Here is a 22132-nt window from a genome sequence, read left to right on the forward strand (position 1 = left end):
CAGCTTATGCCAGAATACTTTTGCAGAAGGCTGAATGTTTCCACAATGGGACTGGCTAAGGTTCCTAAGGAAACCTGCCCATTTGGTTAATTAGCTAGTATTATTTTATTTTATTTTATTTTATTTTATTTTATTTTATTTTATTTTATTTTATTTTATTTTATTTTATTTTATTGGTTTCTATTTTTTCTTTCTACTCCAGCAAGTGCTTTTGACAGAAAAGCCACGTTGTGACGTGTGCATATTGCCACACCTTCAGCTGTTTATTGCAGGCTTACATTAACACAATGAGCCAAAATGGCGTCTGCTCTGAGGCCTGTCCCTGTACTAAATCGGTTGACTAAGGGATTTTTATTAGGCTTTAGCTGTTCAGAATTTTTTTTTTACCCCTCCTTTATTATTTTTATAAATAAACTCAAGGTGGCAAACATACCTGATATTCCTTCTTCCTCCTATTTTCCCCATCACAACAACCCTGTGAGGTGAGTTGGGCTGAGAGAAAGGGACTGGCCCAACCAGCTTTCATGCTTAAGGCGGGACTCGAACTCGCAGCCTCCTGGTTTCTAGCCCGCAACCTTAACCACTAGACCCAATTGGCTCTTTTAGCCAAGGGGGTTAACCTGAAAAAGGCACAATTCACAAGACAAATTTTGGCATAAGAATAACAACCACTGCAAAGTCTAATGCGGGGGGTGGCTGCTACAAATTCACTGAGTTGAGTCGAAAACCCCAAGGGGATGGCGTTGCGTTGGGAAGGCTCGCAAAATAAATATCTTTTTAAAAAGCGGGTGTAAAATAGCCGAATGGACATTTTCATAGGAAGAGTGAAGCATTTTGATTAGACTAGGGCAGGGTTCCTCAACCTTGGCAACTTTAAGACAGGTGGACTTCAACTCCCAGAATTCCCCAGCCAGCCTTGCTCACTGGGGAATTCTGGGAGTTGAAGTCCACCCGTCTTAAAGTTGCCAAGGTTGAGGAACCCTGGATTAGGGCAATGTCACTCTCAGACTGGAAAACTACATTCCATAAAGATGACCCAGTTGGACCACAGCATCCTTGATCGTCCACAGGCTCAATAGGAGTCTATATCCCAAGCGGCAGCTGCCTGAATCAGCTGAGCCCTGCAAATAAAAGCTCTGGAGTAGCAATTAGGACCGAGTGGAGCTGATGCGCCAAAACCTTCATTTTTGGTGCCTAAAGAGGTCAGCTCCTAATCCTGACTCTGGAGCTGAGTTTTGGGCTTCACCTCTTCTGAGACTGTATTCATGGCCTCTGGATATGACCTCTGGATGGTGGCTGGACTGGCTGCAACAGGATACTACTTGATGGATTCTCTGTTCGACCCAAGGGGCCTTCAAAGGTAAGTCCATATTGCCACAGTGGAAGAATCGAGGCAGTCGTTCATCAGGGCAGGGGGAACCACAGCCAGGCCAAAAGGGGTGAATTAATGAAGTTCCTTTAATTTAACTTGGATATTTTTTTCTACCGTGTTCTGCATTCTCCATTGGTTCTCCATAGGTTAAATCTTTCCAGTGTTAACACTGCTGTGTCTTTTAATGACAGCTGCAGCTTTAGCTCTCTGGCCTAGCTCCTCCAATACATTAAGCCTTATTGTGATGAAGTAAACCATGATTGTTAATTTTTTAACACAGTGGACAAAACAGATCTTTGCCTCTCTGTGGGTAATAGGACACAGTCTCCAAAGTCGGAGTATCTGTTCCAGGACTGCGGTTGGGCTTGAATATGAATTAATCTATTGGGGGGGGTTACACAGTATGGTAGGGTGAATGGATTGAGTCTGTACAAAAAATTGTATCAAGGTTAACACTAATGAAACATACCATGTAGTACAAATGAAACCACTTAGGCTCTACCTGCCCTGGCTAAGTGTCTTAAAGCATGATGTTTTATTATCATTGTAAGAAGGGAAGAAGCAGAGAAAATCCCCTAGAATTAGGAATGATAGTAAATGTGAATTTGATATTAAACATGGCTTGTTAAAATCACTGGGAATTTTCTGCAGTTTTTTAAGATCAGAATATCTTTATCCCTTCTTTATTCACCTGTAATTTATATACTGAATGCCACAAGTATTTGGCATTCACTATATTTATCAATTCTATGTAAATAAAAGTGGCATTGTTTATTGATGGTATTATAAAGTTGCATACACAAAGAAGAGGGGATGAATATTATCCTTAGAGGGTAACTTTACACTAATACCAATGGTTGTACCAGAGCTGAGCTGGTTAAAATAATAGCTATGCTAATTTGTCTAAGAAAAAATACCAAATATGAAATAACATTTAAATATAGTTAAAGCAATTAAAAATGTTTCATTTTCCAAAATAGATGATGCTTTTCTGAACGGAGCATTCTGTTTTCAGTCCTTCTTATTGGTTGTGAATTTTCCTGCAGTTTCCTAGTTTTACATTGGCATGGTTTTATTGGCATGTATTCAGATTTGCTGTTTCTAATTAGATTCTGATTCTGCATCGATCTTGACTGTGTGTCTCAAACATTCCTATTCGTGTAGGCCAGTTGTAATTTTTCTGTGACAAGTGACCTGAGATCAGGTCCTGGGCAAGTTTTGATAAATGAGCTAATAATTACTGAAGGGCTCAATTCACCAGATTGAATCCCAACATTTCCAGGGAGGGCTGGAAAAAATCATTATGTAATCTTGGAGGCAGGACAAGTCATTGTCAACAACTTTGTGTGAATGGGCCAGTGGTCTGAATCTGCAGAAAGCTGCTTTTTAGGTGCTTTTAGAAAGCCTTTCCCAAGTGAAGTCCTTCCAGATCTTGGGGAATCGGCATTTCTGGAAGACACGGGGCTTCATTTAAAGCATGTGGCTTATCCTATTGCCTGGGGTTAAATCATAAACTCATCAAAAGGGCTGGATGCACACAACGCATTAAATCCACAGAAACCCAAGCAAGTTTAACCCTAAGCAAGCATAGCATGTTGTGCAAATGCAGGGTTGTTTCTTCCCCTGACCTGATAACATGTTGGGTGAACATAGCTATTGCCAGTTCTAAGTCTGTATGGGAAAGCACATTAGTTAGTTCAAATCACACTAAGCCAAACAAAAGCAAGCTGAGGTCATGGGGATGAGACCATGGCCACTATGACAGCCATTTTATGAATTAGCAAACTTCTCCATGTTAGCCTTTGACTGCATCTGCAACATTCAGCAAACCATAGTTAAATTATAGCATGATTTATGAAGCCACTTTTTGGGGGGGGTGTTCCTGGACGAGAGCTCTTGTTTATTTTTCCTCAGTGAAATCATAAACCCTTTAATTCATCTTATTTTTGTTCTAGGATGAGACACCCAAATGAATGTTAAAATGTTTATTAAAAATGATAGAAAAAGATCACTGTGAAATGAATGTGACCGAATGATTCATGAATAACAGTTTCAAAGCAATGATAGAAATTAAGTATATAAACACAGCAGGAAAACAGATTGTTGCAATAAAAACTGACAGCAATATGGAAATTATTGGCAAGAAAGTGACTAGCAATCTCTAAGCTGCCCACTTAAAACTCCTCCTGTCCTTCTAGTTGCAACTTCGTTTCATCTAAGCTAAGCACAGTGGGAAATCAAAAGAACGTATCAGAAGAAGACAATGGCAGTACCTTCCACTGGGCTACTAAGAAAATAACATGGATAAGTCAGTTGTTCTTGACTCAAAGGGGACTTTACTTTTACATTCTTTGCTGCATTCTTCCCTTTCCATCACATTATCAATTGCAATTTTATTGTAACAGTTTGAAGAGCCCAGGAACCAACTCAGGTTGTGCATCCCAAATTTCAAGAAAAAGGTTTAGAAAAACTAGCATGGAAGCTAGGAAATATACTGAAATTTATGGCCCCATTATCAATAATGCCACTTCCATATATTAAAAAAATCCAAAAATATTATGCTTTTTTGTTACAATATGTATAATGCATCTAATATGTATCTAATCCAGGTCTCTGATTGGCGCACTCTGTCAAAGCCCGATGATGGTGTTTGCTTGCTTTCATTCTGGTTTAAAAATTCCCGCAGAGCAGCCACTGACAGTCTTTCTGATGGGTCTGTGGAAAGCAGGCTCTTTATTATGACAGCCTGTAAGTAATAAAAGCACATACAGACATGCTCAGAATTTGTACACAAGGAAAAAATAGGTAAGACAAAACTGAATGAGAGGGAAAAAATCTATCCAAAGACTATTACCTCTCCAGGAAATGTGTTGGTAAATTCTAGTGGGAGCATGCCTTCTCTGATGTTCTGCCATCTCTGAAGAAATAATTGTAGTTTAAGAAGTGTTAGGTGGCAGTACCTAGCTGTTCTAGTCAATAACAAACTACTTCCACATTGTCCCCCCAAAATAACATGAACAATAGGTAAACAAGACCCAATTGACTGAGGAAGGTGAAGCGGGATCTTAGGTGCAAGGAAAAGCAGCTATGCCATTTTCAGGGAGGTCAGGCACATACAGGAGAGCATTAGTCTGGCTGAAGCATGTGAGGAGGTGACCTGGTTTTTACTTCCCAATGATTTGGCAATGTGGGGTGAGGTGCACCAGCTTCTGGACACTTCCAATCAGTACTTGTTGAACAATGAGCTTAAAGATCCAATTCACCTATTGGGCTCCCTTATAATGTGGTTGGTTTTGGCTTAACGCAATTGTTTAAAGCACTGCAGTTTGTAAACTCTGGTTTATGGCAGGATAGTATAATCTCCAAAACTTGTCCCCTCACCAAAACTTGTCATCAGCCTCCCTTTAAAATTGCAATTTAAAATTGTCAGTTTTATGTAGCAAAATAGGATTGCCGCTCATTTAATAATCCTATTAAATGGAAATTCAATTTTTATTTTAGCCCGTCTATTGCAATTTGACCCTGAGAAAATCACTCAAAAGGCCAAATGTAGCCTAAAGACAGTTTTGTGCTCTTGACATACAGCTTAGTATATTGGGTGAGTAGTTTGGTATGTTATGTGAAACTAGATCGTCTTCTCCAAGTGATGATCTTCTACTGAACTAAAATGAAACTGTCAATAATGAGAAAGGTGCAACTAGCAGGAATGGGAGAATCTCATGTTTTGGGGGAAAAAATGGGGGGGTTCCTAAGAGACGATGGAGGCAATCAAAAAGATTAGAGCATATTCAGTAGTCAGGAAATATCCTCTGGTACAGGGAAGCAAATCTCAGTGAGACAGGTATGTCTTTAGAGATGAAAATATCTGTAGCTCCAGAAATACGTGAAAAGAAAGTATTTTGATTACTTACCATACTTTTCTCACATGTTGTGTTAAATGGATGAAGCATTTCAAAAAAGATCAATCCTAAAGAAAAGAGATCCACTTCCTTTCCATACTTGTTATTCATCTATGGTGAACAGAACAGTGACTAGGTTAGGGAGGTGACTTCAGGCCTCCAGAGAACATGTATCAGGAGGAGGGTGTTAACCAGACTGGACTGAGAGCAGCCTTTCCCAGCTTGGTTCCCCAGAAATGTGCTGACCTGCTCAACACATGGCAATTGCAGTCCAAACTGTGGTCATGTTAATCATGGTTCACATGATGGGGGAACCAAATAATTCTCTCAGAATGCTTGAAGCCTTGGACCTGCTGAAGTGAAGTAATGCATGCCAGCCTCACCCCTTGTCTATGTATTCTCCCACTTCTTACAATCCTGTACCTCCTTGCATTGAACAAAAAGGTAGTGTTTCCATTTGCATGAACGAAAATGGAACTGGGCTTGATTCTCCAAGTCTGAGGGAGGAGAGTAAAGCTCTTAAGATCTACCATCCTGAAGTAGAGGTCTGGGGACCTGGGGGAACAGGAGAATAGTTGGGCCCTTCTTGGCATCCGAGAGAAGCTCCGAAGGGGCACTAGAACTGTCCAAGGTCCTGTAACCCCAGCCTGACCTTGTTCTATGCTTTTTCCCAGCTGAATCCTGTTAGGATTAATATGTGAATCCAACTTAGAGTCAGGACAAGATGCACCAGGCTCTCCTCCTGCATGCTGCCTTCAAATGTGTGGGGAGTACGGTTTCCAGAACTGCTAGGCAGCAATAGTTTGACCAGGGGGATAAAGTACCTGCTCAGGGGCCATATATGATGGTGTTCCCTTGTCAATTGTTCGCTCCGTGGCAAGGTCACCTGTTCCTGAAGTGGCAAGCCCAAAATCTCCTATCTTTATTTTATCTTCAGTGGTGATGAATATATTGGCAGGCTGCATGAAGAAAAGCAAAGGCAAAAGGAAGCCAGTTGGAATAGCATCTGTTTTCATATGACTGGGTTCACAATCTCACACTGCCATTGGGTGGTTGATTTGGTTCTGCCTTGGTGTATTATCTGAACCCAGCCATTGTGAATTATAAGCCACATTTATAACTTAGGTATTTAGCTGAATTTGCACATTGCTGTTTGATATTTCTGTACAATATTTTTCTGTTTATCTTTTTCTGATTTTTATAAACTTACTTTGAGATCTCTGTGAAAAATGTCTTTTAAATGCATGTACTCCACTCCTTCTACAATTTGCTGGAATTTGGTTAAAGAGTCATGTTTGTAATTTCCAACCCATTTTCTTTGATCAATCCAACCTTCTAGTGTTCCCTGCTCACAAAACTCTGTTTGAATGAACAGGTGTTGACACAGGTCTTCTTGCTCTGAGCTGTAACTATAAATATAAATATAATTTTATTATTAACTATTCTTTATTCTTTCACATTTTAATTCACTCAGATCCACAGAAAATTATTTAAAAGAATTTTAAAAATCAGGAATTAAAAATTCAGAACAGCCAATAGCAGTAACAGAAATATATATATATAAGGAACAGCACTGAGAATCTGTATTCCATCAAAACAAGGAGAAGCCTGGTGGAGGGGGGGGGATTTTTTTATTTTAAAACAGAAAACATTCCTAGAGGAGACTTGATAGACCTTGACAAGGAGATCTGTCACAGAGGCCAGGTTCACATATTACATTAATTCATGCTTGAATTTGTTTTGTTGTTTGATCCCTGCTATAAATGTTAGTTTACAGCGTACTATATTGAATGAACCCAGCCAGTTGTAGTTTAGTTAATATCATATCTAATCAAAACTTACGTTTTGGTTTAAGTTAACTCTGAACCAAAAATGAAAAGGATAAACAAACCTTAAACTTAAAGCCCCAAGGATGGGGTAGGACCCAGGTCTAAAATGGCCACCTGGTTATTTGGGAGTAAATATAACACCTAAGTAACCATTCCTAAAGGTTAACAGCTCAACATGGTTGGAGCTCAATTGGCAAGAGCCCCAAGGTTCTCTCTTTACAATAGAGCAATACTGAGAATAACAGCAAGGCTGTTCTTTCTTTGGAGATCCTCCTATATGAATGGGTTTAAGGCAGACTTTGAAGGGCCTTCTTTGCTTTCTCAATGTGTTACACTTGTCTTATAACTTATGATATAGTCACACACTAGTTTAACCACTTAACGTGGGGACAGAGACGTTTGCTGACTTGGCAAGATAGGGCACTGGTAAGAAACATCTGTACCACAGAACAGTAGGATTTGGTATCACAGCTATAGTTGTACCTGCCATTACTTGACTCATCTTCCAGATAAGAGATGTCTTCCCCAATCCAAGAAGTGCAATAGTGAAGAATGTTGTCATGCTTCAGCACTGCTAAAAATTTCACTTCATGTAGGGCTTTTTCCATATTGCTGGGAAGGTCAATAAGAAACCAAAACTTTCTGTTGGCTAAGGGTGTAAAGGGATTTTCACTCCAGCATATTAGGAGAACACCCAGCTAGAGGAGGCTGTTTGAAATCATGGATGAAACGGGGTGGGGGGGAGGCATTTTCACACATGTCCAGTTGCATAGGTCTCGGTAACAAGCAAAGATTAGGTTAAAAAGGATGACACATATGCCATGACATTATGGTACAAGTTAAACAATTATGTAATTGTGTTTGTCACAAGTACATAAGTTACGGCATTTGCATGATCATGTCATGGCAGGTGTGAGTCATTCCCCACCCCCCATGCCTTCCCTGAGGACCCCACTAGATAGAGGATGTTGTTTATGCTAAAAAAGGACTTAGGAGACATGAGCAACTTTTCTCAGATTGACTTTGACTTTCAAATGGCATGCAAAGGAATACAATGCCTAAAGGATGAAGACATGAGAAATGCCAGTTTGGAATGTCACCAAAGGGGGAGGCTTTTGGAAATGGTGAGGATTGCATCAAACTTGATTACTGTACTCAGGTCATGCATCTCTCTCCCCGCCAAACTGTGAAATGTATATCATTCTATTGACTGCATTTCTGTGTTCTAATATTGTTATATAATTTACAACATCTGTTCTACTTTTTGTGTACATATATATGCAGATCTATCATAATTCTAGCTGCAAATCTGCAGCCAGCAAACTAGAAGACTGAACTCATACCCTTCTCATGAAGCTTTATTTACTATAAAACATAGAGCTAAGTTTCTCCTAATGTTATCAGGAAAAGGCTGCAGTCTTTTAAAAGCTTAGTCATCCCAGCAAAAGCAACCAAGAGGTACTTACTCTGTAAGTTTAACTCGTTTTATAGCATACACTTTATCATCCAAGAGGTGCTTTGCCTTGAATACAGTCCCAAATCCACCAGTTCCAATTGCTTTTATATCTTTAAAATTTGAAAGGAATCTATGATAAGAAAAAAAAACTGGCGTGACACAATGACAAAAATGTTTAAGATCATAAGATGTGGAGTTATCAATGTACAGAGATAAAAAGATGAATACTAGTTGTGTTGTACTACCATCTTCAGCCTGTATGAATTTTATCTAAATCCATTAAGACATTACAAGCTAAAGAAGACAACCTCATTTAATATTGAGTAATATTATGTTTATAGTGAAATGTGTACCTCTTGCAAACAGTATGGTTGCCTTCATTTTGATGCTTCATGGAAAAGTCAAGCGATAGTGGTGTTTTGTTTCTAGGGAAAGACAAAATAGTTAAAAAGGAAAACTGAATTTTGGAAGATCTTTATGCAATTCAAAGGATTGTGTTCAAGAAACTTTCAGCTTGTCCTGTTTATATCATGCCCCAAAAAGCTTCTTGCCCTTGGGCTACATGATCTTTGAGATCCTTTTAGCTCCATGGTTTCATTTATTTGCTTTTAATCAGGAGACTTTGGAGTTTGGTATCTATTCAATGGAAGTCAAACCAAAAAAACTGCAAAATGAGGGAAATGAGATGGCAAAACTGAGCTTTTATTATTATTGCAACTTACTCTGCAGATGCTCCCTTTAATGCTTTTTGGGAATCAGCAAATGAAAGTTTGATGGAAGGAATCTTTTGTGCTTCTTCCTAGAAAGAAATGCAGACAAATCCCGTTATTAGCAACAAAATGCTTAAGAATAACACATGGGATGGAAAAAATATGAATAAACAGGCTAGATTTGTACATTATCCAAATCTAGAACAAGACTTGTTTGATTCTGGCTTACTCTGTTGTGTGAACCCAACCACTGTGGCTTGAACACCATCAATTATGGGTCTTTGTGTTGTAGTTTATTCAATAGAATGTTTACAAATGTAGAGTACAAAATCCAGAACAGAGACTGGATGCAAACATGATAAATCATGGTGTGTTTAATTATTGTCTGTCTGAATAAACAGAAGTTGGGAAATGGAGTATAAGACTTTTCCCCCTACCCGGGTCCCAATGAGAAGTGCCTGATTCTCAGCTGCTATTTTCATAGATGCCAACAGTAGCTTTGGGAGTTGAAACAGATTGAAATGGTTCATCTCCCTCCACCCTGGGATTGCAGTGCAGTCTGGCCCCTCCACAGTGTATCTGGGTGGTGCAGTTAGAGCTCAGTCTAGTTGAACTCACAAACTAAAGCAACTAAACCCCAAAGTCCAGTTAATAAACATGCCACCATCTTAATCCCAGTTATGTGTGGCTGTTTAGCCATGTTGTCTGAACCTGCAAGAGCCATTTTGGGCCTGTAGAAACTAGCATTTCTAACCTACAATAAATACAATAAACCTTGGATACAAATTAAATCTCCAGTAGACCCCAAAAGGCTGTTGTGGGGCATCTGGACAATACAATAGGCTTACCATCCTGTTTCAAGAGCCACTTGTGGACTGGGGTAAGTTGGAGATCTGCAGTTATTAACTGGATATTTGGCTTAGCACATTACACAAACATGACCAGTAGGAAACTGCAGATGGGTGAGATGTTTTTAAGTGAGACTGCTCGTTAGAATACTCACAGGGGTCAGCTCATTTATTCTTTCCACTTCATCAGCTTGCCAGGATTTGCTTTTCCCTTTATAGTTGGTCATATGGACTGAATTAACATGCCAACAAGTTCCACGCTGCAGAAAAGGTTAGAAACTTATTTAAAATGTGGCACTTGCTGGGGAAACCCAACAAAAAATTAAACAGTAACATCCATAAAGTGGTAATTGGCAAGCAAGGGGAAGAGCTCCCTGCAGAACAATGGCAATAGTTTCAGCTCATACCTTAAACAGCATAATGAACCAGCACAAATGTTCTTCAGGCTCATAAACAGTGGATATACAGTCTCCAATCCGCTGAAGTAGATTGATAATTTCCTCTAGATAAGAGAAAGACAGAAGCAACACTTTGTACTTTATAATAGAGCTGTGCAATGGCTTAGATTCGGGTTGGAAGAAATGCTTCACAGTGTGCAGGAGCACAAACACTGCCCCATCTGCAACTCATGAAAGGATCACATGGTTGCAGCAGAAGCTACCCCAGCAGTCCTACGATCCTGGAAATGGATGCAGGTGCTTTCATGAAGCTCAGCCAGGTGCCACATTCATACTCCAATGCCCCACTCCTAACTGAAATCCAAAGGACTGCACAGCTCTATTTACCAACACATGAAATGAAAATTTTAGTGCAAATCCTACTCCTTACATGAGGCATGTGGGTGGAAAAGCAATGGGAGGATAAGCACACTGGTGCGAACAGTGGCTTCACAGTGTGATTTTCACTGAAAAACAGCACAGGGCAGTCATGATTTCTTTTAATGTAGAAAACAAAAGTTTGGTAGGAGAAACCTCATCAAACCACATATTTTGCCTTTCCTAGTCACAGCTCAGATCTTCTCAAAGTGGGGAAGCGTTTGCTGAGAAGTAGAACATTGGCTTATGTAGTAAGCTAGACTGTCGAATGCCTGCAGCATATCTGTAACTTTCCCCCCTTTTCAAGCAGAATTCCACAGTCCCAAGAATGAGGCTCTTACCCAACTCCTGAGGTACCCCAAAATAATATTTGCAAAGAAAATTTCTTACCTGTTGTGCTACCATGTCCACTGTCAGGAGGCCAGCCCTCCTTTGTACTTTCTTCAGTCATGTTAATTCTAGAAATTGGGGGTGGGGGCAGGAGAGACACATTTTGTTAACAATTCACATGTTTAGTGAATAAACTGCCCCCCCTCCAAAATACAGGTCCAGACAATTCAGTCCCACCCCCTCTGTCAGTGTCATGATGTCACCAATTGCACCTCTCCAGCAGGGCAGAGACAGATGTCATTTCCAGGCGGAAGAAAATGGTTTAAACCACCTTAGTTTGGAAAAGAGAGATTTCACGACTACAGAAATTCTCCCCATCCCAGAATGGCTATACTAGAGCTAAAGATCACCCAGTGCCACTTCTCAGGATCTGGATTTGGGTGGGTTAATTTTTCATGATCTCTGCATTCAATTCTTTCCTGTTATCCCCAAAAAGGTGCTTTCTGAAACAAGTTTGGGGCAGTTTACTATCCTTTACTAGCCTCTTGCTTGGTGCTCACCTTTGGATTTGGGGCCTTGTTTTCCCTCCTCTTAATTACTGAAGTGAAGGACTTCTCTCTCCAACCCATCTCCACTCAATCTGCTAAGGGAAGAATGTTTTGCTCAGGAGGAGAGTGGCTACAGTCTATGAGACTACTGTACAATGCTACTAGCCACTTGATCTCAGGGAGGGTGAGTTGCAACCATGCTGCACTACAGGAAAAGTTATACGGACACACTCCATGCATCAGTTTGAACGGAAGTTTGCTGCCGCTTAGACTTAACTGGGCAAAGAAATCCGATGGAACACAACCGGAATTGCTTCTGAAGAGACTTGCCTAGACTTGCACTGAGGATGTCTGAAAGATTATGGACATTCTCTCTAGCAGCTTCTTCTCACAACTACCCCTCCACAAGCCCTCTCCCCCTTATTCTTTCCCCTCCAAAGAGAAACTTACCGCAGATAAGTTTTCAGTCTCTTTTTTTCCTTCTCCCTCCAAAACAGATTCTCACAAGCTTCCTGTTCTATTTCCCCGCCCCTCTCTTTAACCTCCCAGAATGCACTGTATTATTTCTATATTAATCCTAGGGTCCAGATGTCACATACTGGCTTTGAAGTTTTCCTAGCTTTCACAGAAACTTTCTTACATTTTGTTTCCCTCTCTTGCCTGTGGTGGAAATGGAAGCTGTGCATAGAAATAGCTAGAAAATGACTTAGCACTGTCTTCCAATTAGTTTTTTTTTTTTAAATAGTGATTCTTAATTTTTATATTTCAAGATACTTTCAAGATATATTTTATATTAGGACCACGGCATGTTCTTTTCCGTATTATGTTTATCTTCTTATTCTCAACTGTTTGTAAATAGTAGCTACTTATACATAATTATCACTGCTTCCATTTGCTGTATTTCATTTTTTTCAATAATCTGTTTGCCCACCAACCCATTCTGATGGTTGGTTTTTATATTCTCTTGTGATTTGGTCATTGGCCAAAATAAAATGATTTTATATACAATAATTCCTTTTCCAAATGGTTTTCCATGCTTTTAGTTAGCTTTTATAAGATTATGCTATAACAAAGTTTATTTGTTTGGCAAATATAGTTATGACTTTCATTTTCTTAATATTTTTTACATTATTATCAAATATCTCTGTTCTTTTCTTTCTTTGAATAAATCTTATATACAGAAATACACCCACCCACATCTATATATGAAAAGTTCATGGATTGTGTGTGTGTGTGTGTGTGTGTGTGTGTTTGGGACAATGGGAGCTGTTGTCCCAAACATCTGGAGGTCACCAAATAGAGGAAGTCTCATCTGTTTGGGACTTTCTCCTTTTTTCTTTCAGCCATGGCCTACCTGCTAGAAACAGTAGGGGGAGCCCCCACACAAGGAATTTGTAAGCAAAAGGCCAGATACTCTGAATGAAGTGGCAGAGGGCAGGTGATGGTTGCCCTTTATTCATAAAGATACAAGTTCCCTTGACTCCTGGTGAATACATGGCCATCTACACGAAGTTTATTTATCTGACCTTGCTGAGTTTTTTAAGATTAGCCAAGGATGGCTGGGTACTGCACACATCTGGACATGCCAAAAAGATGGGCCATGTCAAAACAACAACTGCCACTACACCTGATAGCTTCCAAGAGGCTATCACACAAGTCCTTCTGTCTGTTGTAGTTATATATTGCCTAATTCTCCTAACAGTTTTATAAAGGTTTAGATTTGCAAGCAGTCTTCACCTGGTGAGCACACTTGAACGGTAATGGCTTTTTTTTTTTTTGCAAAGCTGGGAAGTTTGGGCAAAGTATAGGGACTCTCCTCATTCCCCCCTCCAGCATCTCTGGGGGTTTGGAATGCAATTTTCTTGGCCCATAATCTGTTAAATCGGTTGCAGAACAGTTGTAGAGAAACTGAAATGTAGATATTCCTACATTTTGCTGACGCTCTTCCTTATATCACCTCTCCCCTCCACTTTTTTTTAACAAGCACCTAGAGTACAAGGCAGACTTTCAACAAAATAGACAGACAGGTTCGGTTCACCAGCTCCTGGCTGGAAATTTACAAACATCCCAGGAGTTCCAATTGCTTGATAATCTGTGGAAACAAAAGAGGCCTTTAGGTTTGTGAGCCCTTTAAAAAATACTCTTCCTTAATATATATAATAGTTTTAAAAAATATTATGTGCTTTCTTTTCATGACATTTCTTGAATATATTTGATGCAGTCTGATAAGCTGTGTATCAATAGAACTCACATTTACTAGAATAGCAATTCACGCCTTTCATTGCTTAGGTCCCACCAAATCTTCCATCAAACAACCCACTGTGAAGAAAGCAAAGAGCCCACTTTTTTCCGATCAGATAGGTTACACCTTTTCCAAGCATGTGTTTAAGGCTGTTGTCAATCCCAAAATAAAGGCCCTTCCCCGTAGGGTGAAAACCCCTGACCCCTTTTGATCAGTAATCAAAAGACAGGAAGGTCTCTTCATCTCACTGAAGAAATATGGTAAGAATAGTTAAATAGACAAAGGCAGAGCCAATTAGATGAATCAAGTCAATATAAAATATATACATTACCAAAACCTATACAGTTTACTATGCATTGCCATAGCAGAATATAAATCAGAGAATAGTCTTACGCTCTAATATCAGGCTTTTTAGATGGCTAAAATGGAATTGTTTTCATTTAGAAGTTGTCCAATTTTCTCATCTTCAACATTTATATAGCTTGTAACAATTCTAAAAAGGGTTCTGTTTACTCAAAAAAAATAGCAAAGTGTAACAGATAAGACCTGACTTGGAATACTGTTTTTTGGTAAGTTGCAACAATTCTTCAGATTTCTTTCTCTTAGTGGGAGCATATCAGCAAAGCAATGGACCATGGTGTCCTCCTAAAACCTAATCTTAATTTTGCTGGGCAACATTTCAATGAGAACTGAACTTTGGTGAGAACAACAGCAAAAGGAATGTTCTTGCTGGATGATTTTTGTACTTGCTGTCCAAAGACATGAAGGAAGCCATCAGCTGTTTCTAAACCTTCTGTTATCATTTATGTTGAATGCATAAACTTAAAGCTTCAGTAATTTACTCTGAGTCCCCCTAGACTGTTTCTGAGACCCACCTAGGGTACATGTACCATTGGTTGAGATTCATTGCATTAAAGCATATGATACCTGGCAGTAAAGGATAAGAGAGTTAACATGGTCATCACTGGCTCTGCCAAGATTTGACTCCTCTCCTTTAATATCAGTCCTCTTCAAGATAATGGGAACCATGTCCTCAAATTTACATTTTTCCTCCTCTCTTCTGAGATTTTTCCTCTGTCTTTTAGAGTGCAAGTTAAACTGTGCTGAACTTTGTAAGCCAGTCTGCATTAATTTCTTTGGCCAAAGGAGGGTACAAACAAATGCTGTAAATAAATATGAAGAATGTTGTTGCGTCAGATGCAAGACTTATCTAGTCTTCCTTGCACGTTGAAGCCTATCGGCCTTAGGAAAAGGAATCTAGGAATTCAATACTCCTCATTGGTTGCTGGGCTCTAATCCATGATAATTATCCCTTGCATGTGGGGATTCCCTATCGAAGGACATTGATTGATTTCTTTTCCAATGGCTTAATAAACCTTTTGTAATCTTTTTTCCCCCCTCCCAGGTGGTGAGGCATTTCTTTGCTTCTCAAAAAAAAAAAGGCTTTGGAGGAACCGACAATTCCAGGAAACCAATAAGGCTATCACTGAGAGATCACAAAGGATAATGGTGTGGAAACTTTGGCTCAAGCTTTGAAGCTGGAGGCCTCTTTTAACAAAAGAAGGCTGAGCAAAGAGGAAGAGTCATCAGGGTACAGGGAATTGGGGGAGCAGGGAGAAAGCCAAAAGCAATGTGGTTATGGACTCAGCTTCAGCCTCCAAGACAGTTTAGTTACTTTAATATTCCTGAGTCAGTCCATTTCCTTTCCCACCACCCTGGTGATTTCATCCCTGGTGGGTGTGAAAGATGATCTGCAAAAGGTTCAGGCTGAGGTTTTGTACAGGACCTGCACTTTGAACTGACCCAAGTCATCTTGCTGCCTGAGACAAAAAAGAGGGAGGCCTGACTTCTGGGAAAAAGCCAGCTGGATAGTCCATCCAATCTGTCTTCTTCACTGGCCACACAACTAGTCAGGCTTCTTAACTTTTCCTTCCAATGTCGTACTGTCACCTCTCAGCATATGTAGCCTGAAGCCATTGCAAAAGGCACAAGGTCACAAATCTGAGTCAAAACCAAACGCTAGGTTATAGTGCAGAATAACTTGTGAACCTACCCATAAATCTTCCTCTTCAAAATCTAGAGTTCCTGGACTTAGATGATCAGGAACCACAAGACGTTTTTCCAACATTCCAGTCTAGTCTATGAGCCTGGAATTTCCTGATGATTTCTCTTCCAATTATGAGCCAAGTGTAACCTTGCTTAGCTTTCTGAGATCAGCCAAGATTGATTAGACAGGTAGGTAGGAATGAAAGTGTGCCATCTGCACGTTTTTCCCATGAATTCTTAAGTAAGCCATAAGGAAGACTATTCTAAAAGTATTTCTACCCAGCAGCTTAATTTTGGCTGGAATTCTGAGAACTTTTCCAGCTTCAGTTACCCTGTTGGTTTGTGGCACATCTGCTCACCAGTCCTCGGCTTACTGGCCTCGTCCAGCCAGCTGCCTCTTTGATTCAACATCTTGAACTTGGAATCATATCACCAAGAGATATTTATCCTCAAGACGTAGCTTGCTAATTTCAGGGTTAAAATGATATCCTGGTAGTGTTCCCCTCGATTCCTCAGCAGCTTTGGGATCAGAAAAAGCTGTCTGTGCTCCACCTCAAGGCCTCTAAATTTGGCACTGGGGTTCTTTTACCAACTGAACCATGCATGGCCGTTTTTGCAGCCCAGAGGCCTATTTTGATATATCTTATTTTTATAAAAGACAGTGGTTTGGAAAGCCAAGGCAACTGTTAAAAACAATATTTTTAGGGGAGGTGCAACTTCTAACACAGCCACCAAGAAATAATCTTTGATCTGGTGGGTGGTTTGGGGACTCCTTCATTTTTTGGCTTTCCACTAGCCTGTGATAATAGGCAGGTTTACAAGGTGGAGAATAATTTAAAAGGGAACAAATATGTTCCTTCAAAGGACAGAGGTATCCCAATGTGGTTTCTGAACAGAGGAGGCAGAGATGGTGAGGTTTAAAGCATTGGAAAAGCCTCCCCAAATCTGCTGATCTCCATAGGCAGAGGGCTAGTTTCCATAATTTCCAGCAAGTGGCTGGGAATTATGGGACTTATATCCAACACATCTGGAAGCCACCAGCTTGAGTAAAACTGGGCCACATGGGTTGTTCTCACACAAAGCATCTTGGCTACTCAATTAATTCATTTTCTGGGTTTACACAATAGGTTGACTCATAAGGTAAACCAAAAGGTTGGATTGCACAATTCCCTAACCACAAAAACACTAACCATGTTTAGTATGTTGTGCACATCAAATGCAGCTACTGTCATTAACTGGGGAAGTGTTGTATGAACAAAGTCTTGGTGACAATCTGGATTTTTAAAATTATTTTTGGGGCATATTTTTTAAAAATACTTTTCTTGTTTGCCTTACTTTTGGAACATTGTCTCCAAAGCTGCTGGACAGAGATGAGTAACCAAGTGTGGAATTTTACTTTCTGACTGTTATGGAGATTTTTGAAGATGAAGCCAATGGGATAAGGCCTCAGTGATGCTGATTTGATTGCTCTGTTATTTCCTCTCAGTTCTCTGTCTCTGATTTATTCAGAGATGTTTTTCCCCAGAAAAGAAGAATTGGAAACATAAGAAATGATCTTTTATTGAGTCAATCTGTCTAGTTCTATCCTGATTAGCAACTGCTCTCCAGGGTTCCATGAAGAAAGTTTCCCCAGCTTTCCAGGAAATTGAACCCAAAACTTTTGGCATGCAAAGCAAATATTATTTCACTGAGATGCACTTGCTCTCATGTAGGATCTGATTGCAAGAATGGTGAGAACCCACCACTCTTCTATCTGTGGTAAAAGGAATTTCTTTCAGCAGTGAAACTTAGCAGGCTCCCTTAAATAGAAGGAATCAACATATATGTTTAAGCCTGCTCATGAATTCCAACCAGGTTTGGCTGCCAGCTCTCTGTTGTAAGGAAACAGAGCTCGGTACATGCTCAAAATATGCTTTTTATATTCCTTTGTAGTCCTTTGTTTTAAAAAGCTACATAGCCACAGCTGCAAAACAGAATGTGGCCAAAGAAGGATGGGGCAGAGTCAAGAGGCAAAGACTAAGTGGTCTTTTCTTGTCTTTTTCTGGGTAGTGCTTTTGTATTATTGTTTTGGAGCGTTAAAAAAAATCCTGGGTGAAACTTCTGTTTTTGTAAATGGTTCCTATTAGCGCTGTTTTTATGAATTCCAGGAATTAAGACTAGAATGCTTGCCAGAACTGAAAGGCTGAGCTTCGAATGTGCTACTCCATCCCATAGTGCAGGAAAAGTATCTGCCGTGAGCACTGAAATGGAGCCATAGTCTGCAACGAGTGTACTGGTCACTGATGGGATGACAGGGAGAGACCTCTGCTACTAGAGCATCATAGCTTCTCTGGCCAATTTCAAGTCTGCTTTGGTGTCTATGATGCAACATGAGAAACTCTGGGAATTCTAGTTTACTTAAGTTGTCCAAGTCCAGTTCCTAGAAGTTTCTGGAGAGAGAGAACAACCATTGTCAGATCTGCTACTGATTCCATAGCAGGGTGGGGAATCATACCTAGAGGCATGCTGGGAGATAAAGTCCCTTTGAGTCAAAACCTGATAGGCATTATAAATAAGAGGATACTGGAGAGGCCCTCCAAAGTGAGATAAAAATTTGGTTTCTGACCAAGAGTCAAGGATAATTTAGCGACATAATAAGAATTTAGTATCTGGCAGAGATGGATTTGAAGAGCTGACTCTTCAAGAAAAAGCCACAGGTAGCCCAGCAACAACTCGAGCTTTCTGCATGACAGAATGCCTCTGACGGCATGCAGAATTCTTACCTTTGGGTAGTAGCAATCAATAATCACATGAAATGCAGCACAGAGGCTATCAGAAAGCTGAGTTTCCTTTTGGTTCAGTGAGAATTTTCTGAGGAGACCTGCTCAGGTTTCCATTATTACTTCCATTCTACTGTAAAACAGGTCCACGTGGGCAGCCTTCCACAGGGACGGAGCCCCCAAGTTTCAATTTGTAGGGGTGGGGGTAAACCAGGGGTTAGAGCAAGCAGCAATTAGAGCACAGAAAGTCTTCTGTAACACAGTGTCCCCAATAGATTCCAGGATGGGTGAAGTCATGGGAGTAATAGCAGATTACATCTCACAGGCCTATAATTGTGGCTATATTTCAAGTGATGCCTTCATTGCACAAGAAACCCAGCCTGCCAGCAGCAGATCTTTGTTAGCCCTGCTAGCTGGATTCTGTTTTGATGCCTGGCTGAAGGTTTGTGACACTAACAGGTGCTCATAGGATACAGTTATACCATACTCCAGTTGCCCCAACATCCTGATATTTGGTGAAGCATTTCCTCTCTTTTGTCCAGATTTTGTCTTTGCAGGAACCTTGGTCCAAGAGAAATTAATTTTCTGCATAGAAGGGGGTATAGGAAAAAAAGTTAAGACTCCTTAGAGTCCAGGTTCAACTCCTGCAGATTTTGTGGATATGTCCATGTAGTCTTCAGTATGTAAGTGACTTGCTGCTGCCCTCTTCCAAGAAGTGTTTTGACTTCCTGCCTAGCTTACAGCCCTGGGATTTCCTGATGGTCTCCCATCCAAGGACTAACCAGGTCCAACACTACTTGGCATTTTGAGATCAGTCAAAGTAAGCCGAGTATCTCAATTTAACAACACCTGACCTGTAACTTACACCCAGATACCAAATTCCCACATGCTGCTCTCCTCTGATTGTCCCCTGATGCTTCTAAATTCCTTCAGGCTTTCCTATGAAACACATTCCTCTTGGGGATGAAATGGAGATCAAATTTTGACTATTTCGGCAGAGATAAAGGATTAATTAACGTTATTGTCAGTTAGATTAGTCTTTTTTGTGGTGTAGTGTGAAGCCGTCCCACAGAACTAGGTCAGTTCAGCAGCCAAATTAAGGTTTTTGTGTAAATATTCCTTTTTGTAAAATCAACATACTTGCCGTACTCTTTCCTGTTTGCAAAATGTCTCCTTTGGGTCAAACCTCAACTGGCTTTTAAAAACTGATGGTTGTTATGTTCTTCCTCATTTCTGACTCCAGTTAAAGACTTCTTTGAGTCAAATTCAACTCCTGGTGGCTCCATGGACACATCCTGGAGTTTCCTGGCCAATAACATGGAAGCAATTTGCCACTGCCAGGTTCTGGGATGTTTTTTCTTCTCCCCAGCCTAGCCTCCTGTCCTGAGATTTCAGGCACTCACAGGAGCCAATCCTGCCTGGGACTTCCCTTGGCCTGTTCAGAGAAGTGGAAACGGAGAGGTAGCAAATGAAGAATAAGCTTCTTCTGACAAGATTGTTTGCTTTGGGTTGGCAAATCTATTGTTGTAATTATCATCTACCCTAGAGGCTTATACAAAGTCATCGTTTTGCCATAACCTTTACTCCAGGTATGCTTTGGACTGGATATAATTTCTGAGAATTAGATCTCATCCAAATTTTCTGCCATATCATCATCTGTTATTATTGAGGTCCAGTGGGCAGTTATAGTAAAAATTATTTTATAGGCTCTTGTAGAAAAAATAATGGGCATGATGGGGTTACCTCCTCCTCTGCCAAAAGCAGTGATATGGTTAGTCCTGCACAGTTGTGAATAAGACTTAGCGATAAAAAGCTTCTGTGATTGGTTAAGGAAAACCCTGTTATTTCAGTTAAGTAAGCCACAGAGCAACTTCTCACAATCTAGTGGGAGGAGGTAAACTCCATTACTGTAATATAATTATCCTGGGAATATTTTGTTTAAGCTGGCAAGGCTTTGGAGAAGGCAGGGCTTTGGAGAAGCTGTTAGCACAATGGATTAGCATAAAACTGGTGCCTCTTGGGTTTCAGTCCAGTTCCATCTGAGCTTTTCCAACTGTGATCAAGATCTGCTTTGCTTCCTAAGTCCAGGGCCCCTTGCTTCTTACCTTGCTCCCATGGAAGTGGAGCTAGAAAGCAGATGGCTCTTTAACCCACTTTTGATTGTGTAAATAGCAACAAGGCCTTGGCATGGCTATTTGCCCCATTATGTATTTTGGTTACTTTGCCTGAAACCGAGTTGCAAGGAGCTTCTTAAACCTTTCTGCCCTGCAATTTAAACAACAGCAATGAACTCAGCATAATAATTTGTCCTAATACGTTTTGGGGGGCAGGAGGGGATAGATGGATCTTAGATTAATGCAGTCCTTGTGAATGGAAAGAGCTAAAGCCTCAGTTTTGCAACAGAATTGCTCAGAATGAGCAATTTCAAGGGGTGAGAGGGCCAAGGTTCTGCTTTTGGGGAACTATTTCTGTTAGACAGCCACTGCTTATAATGTGGGTTTGATCATCCTGCTTCTGATGCATTCATAAATCAAGAGATGTTAAGAGAACAATTGTGCTTTGTCTCCAAGAATTTGTCATTTCAGAGAAATTGATACAAGGGGGTGAGGGTGAAAGAATTTTGTTTGGTCAGCCTTCTTTAATCAACCAGATGCATTTTTTTTACTCATATAGATACATAGATTTGAATTCCATGATCTTTCAATGTGTGCATGTCCCTAAATGTACTTTTTTCTTGGTCAGATCCAATAATGTGGATGATAGGGAAAGATGCCAACAAAATGCTGATATCCAAGAGAATTTGTTTACAAAAATGCATTCATTAGGACATGCATCAACAACCTGCATGTTAGCAAAAGCTGCAGATGAAAATCTATGCAGATTATAATGAGGGTCTGTGTGTTTTAATTTAATATGAAAATAGGAATTTATGAGTGAAAACAGGTGGAATTAACACACATTGAATACTAATGGAGACACCTGTCCCTAGAAGGTGTAAAGACTTAAGTCCAAATGTTCTACTCTTGTAGAAAAGTGGTCTAATAGGGATGTGTTGGTAATATTAACTTGGCCTTTGTAGCCAAATCAACCATTTTTTAAAGTTGTTTGAAAGCTGACAGCAAAGCCATCTAGAGTTGAGACAGACAAATCAAAAGAATACACTTTCAGAAAATGAGGGAAGCAGGGATAAAGAAAAGATACAGGGCTCAAAACAACATCTGGCAGAATGTCAGCCTGAGCAGGAAAAAAGAAAGCTGGATTCTGTAAGTGCCCAGAAA

The 22132-nt window shown here is 40.1% G+C and overlaps 1 protein-coding gene across 1 annotated transcript; it reads right to left on the minus strand.

Moving 5' to 3' along the window:
- Positions 1–3335: 3335 nt before the first annotated feature.
- Positions 3336–12328, minus strand: LOC103060904 (interferon-induced, double-stranded RNA-activated protein kinase-like). Its single transcript, XM_007438453.4, has 13 exons — positions 12258–12328; positions 11320–11387; positions 10522–10616; positions 10270–10374; positions 9279–9355; positions 8910–8981; positions 8567–8686; positions 7584–7712; positions 6482–6680; positions 6096–6230; positions 5284–5382; positions 4227–4289; positions 3336–4118 (listed from the first exon to the last, which is right to left on the minus strand). Exons 2-13 carry the CDS (start codon positions 11378–11380, stop codon positions 3942–3944), a joined length of 1332 nt encoding a protein of 443 aa, XP_007438515.1. The 5' UTR covers positions 11381–11387; positions 12258–12328; the 3' UTR covers positions 3336–3941.
- Between the last annotated feature and the right edge of the window lie 9804 nt (positions 12329–22132).

Source organism: Python bivittatus, unplaced genomic scaffold, assembly GCF_059951505.1.
Source record: "Python bivittatus isolate LINGU-HERP-01145 unplaced genomic scaffold, Pbiv_v1 ctg000090_np1212, whole genome shotgun sequence".
Taxonomy (NCBI): domain Eukaryota; kingdom Metazoa; phylum Chordata; class Lepidosauria; order Squamata; family Pythonidae; genus Python; species Python bivittatus.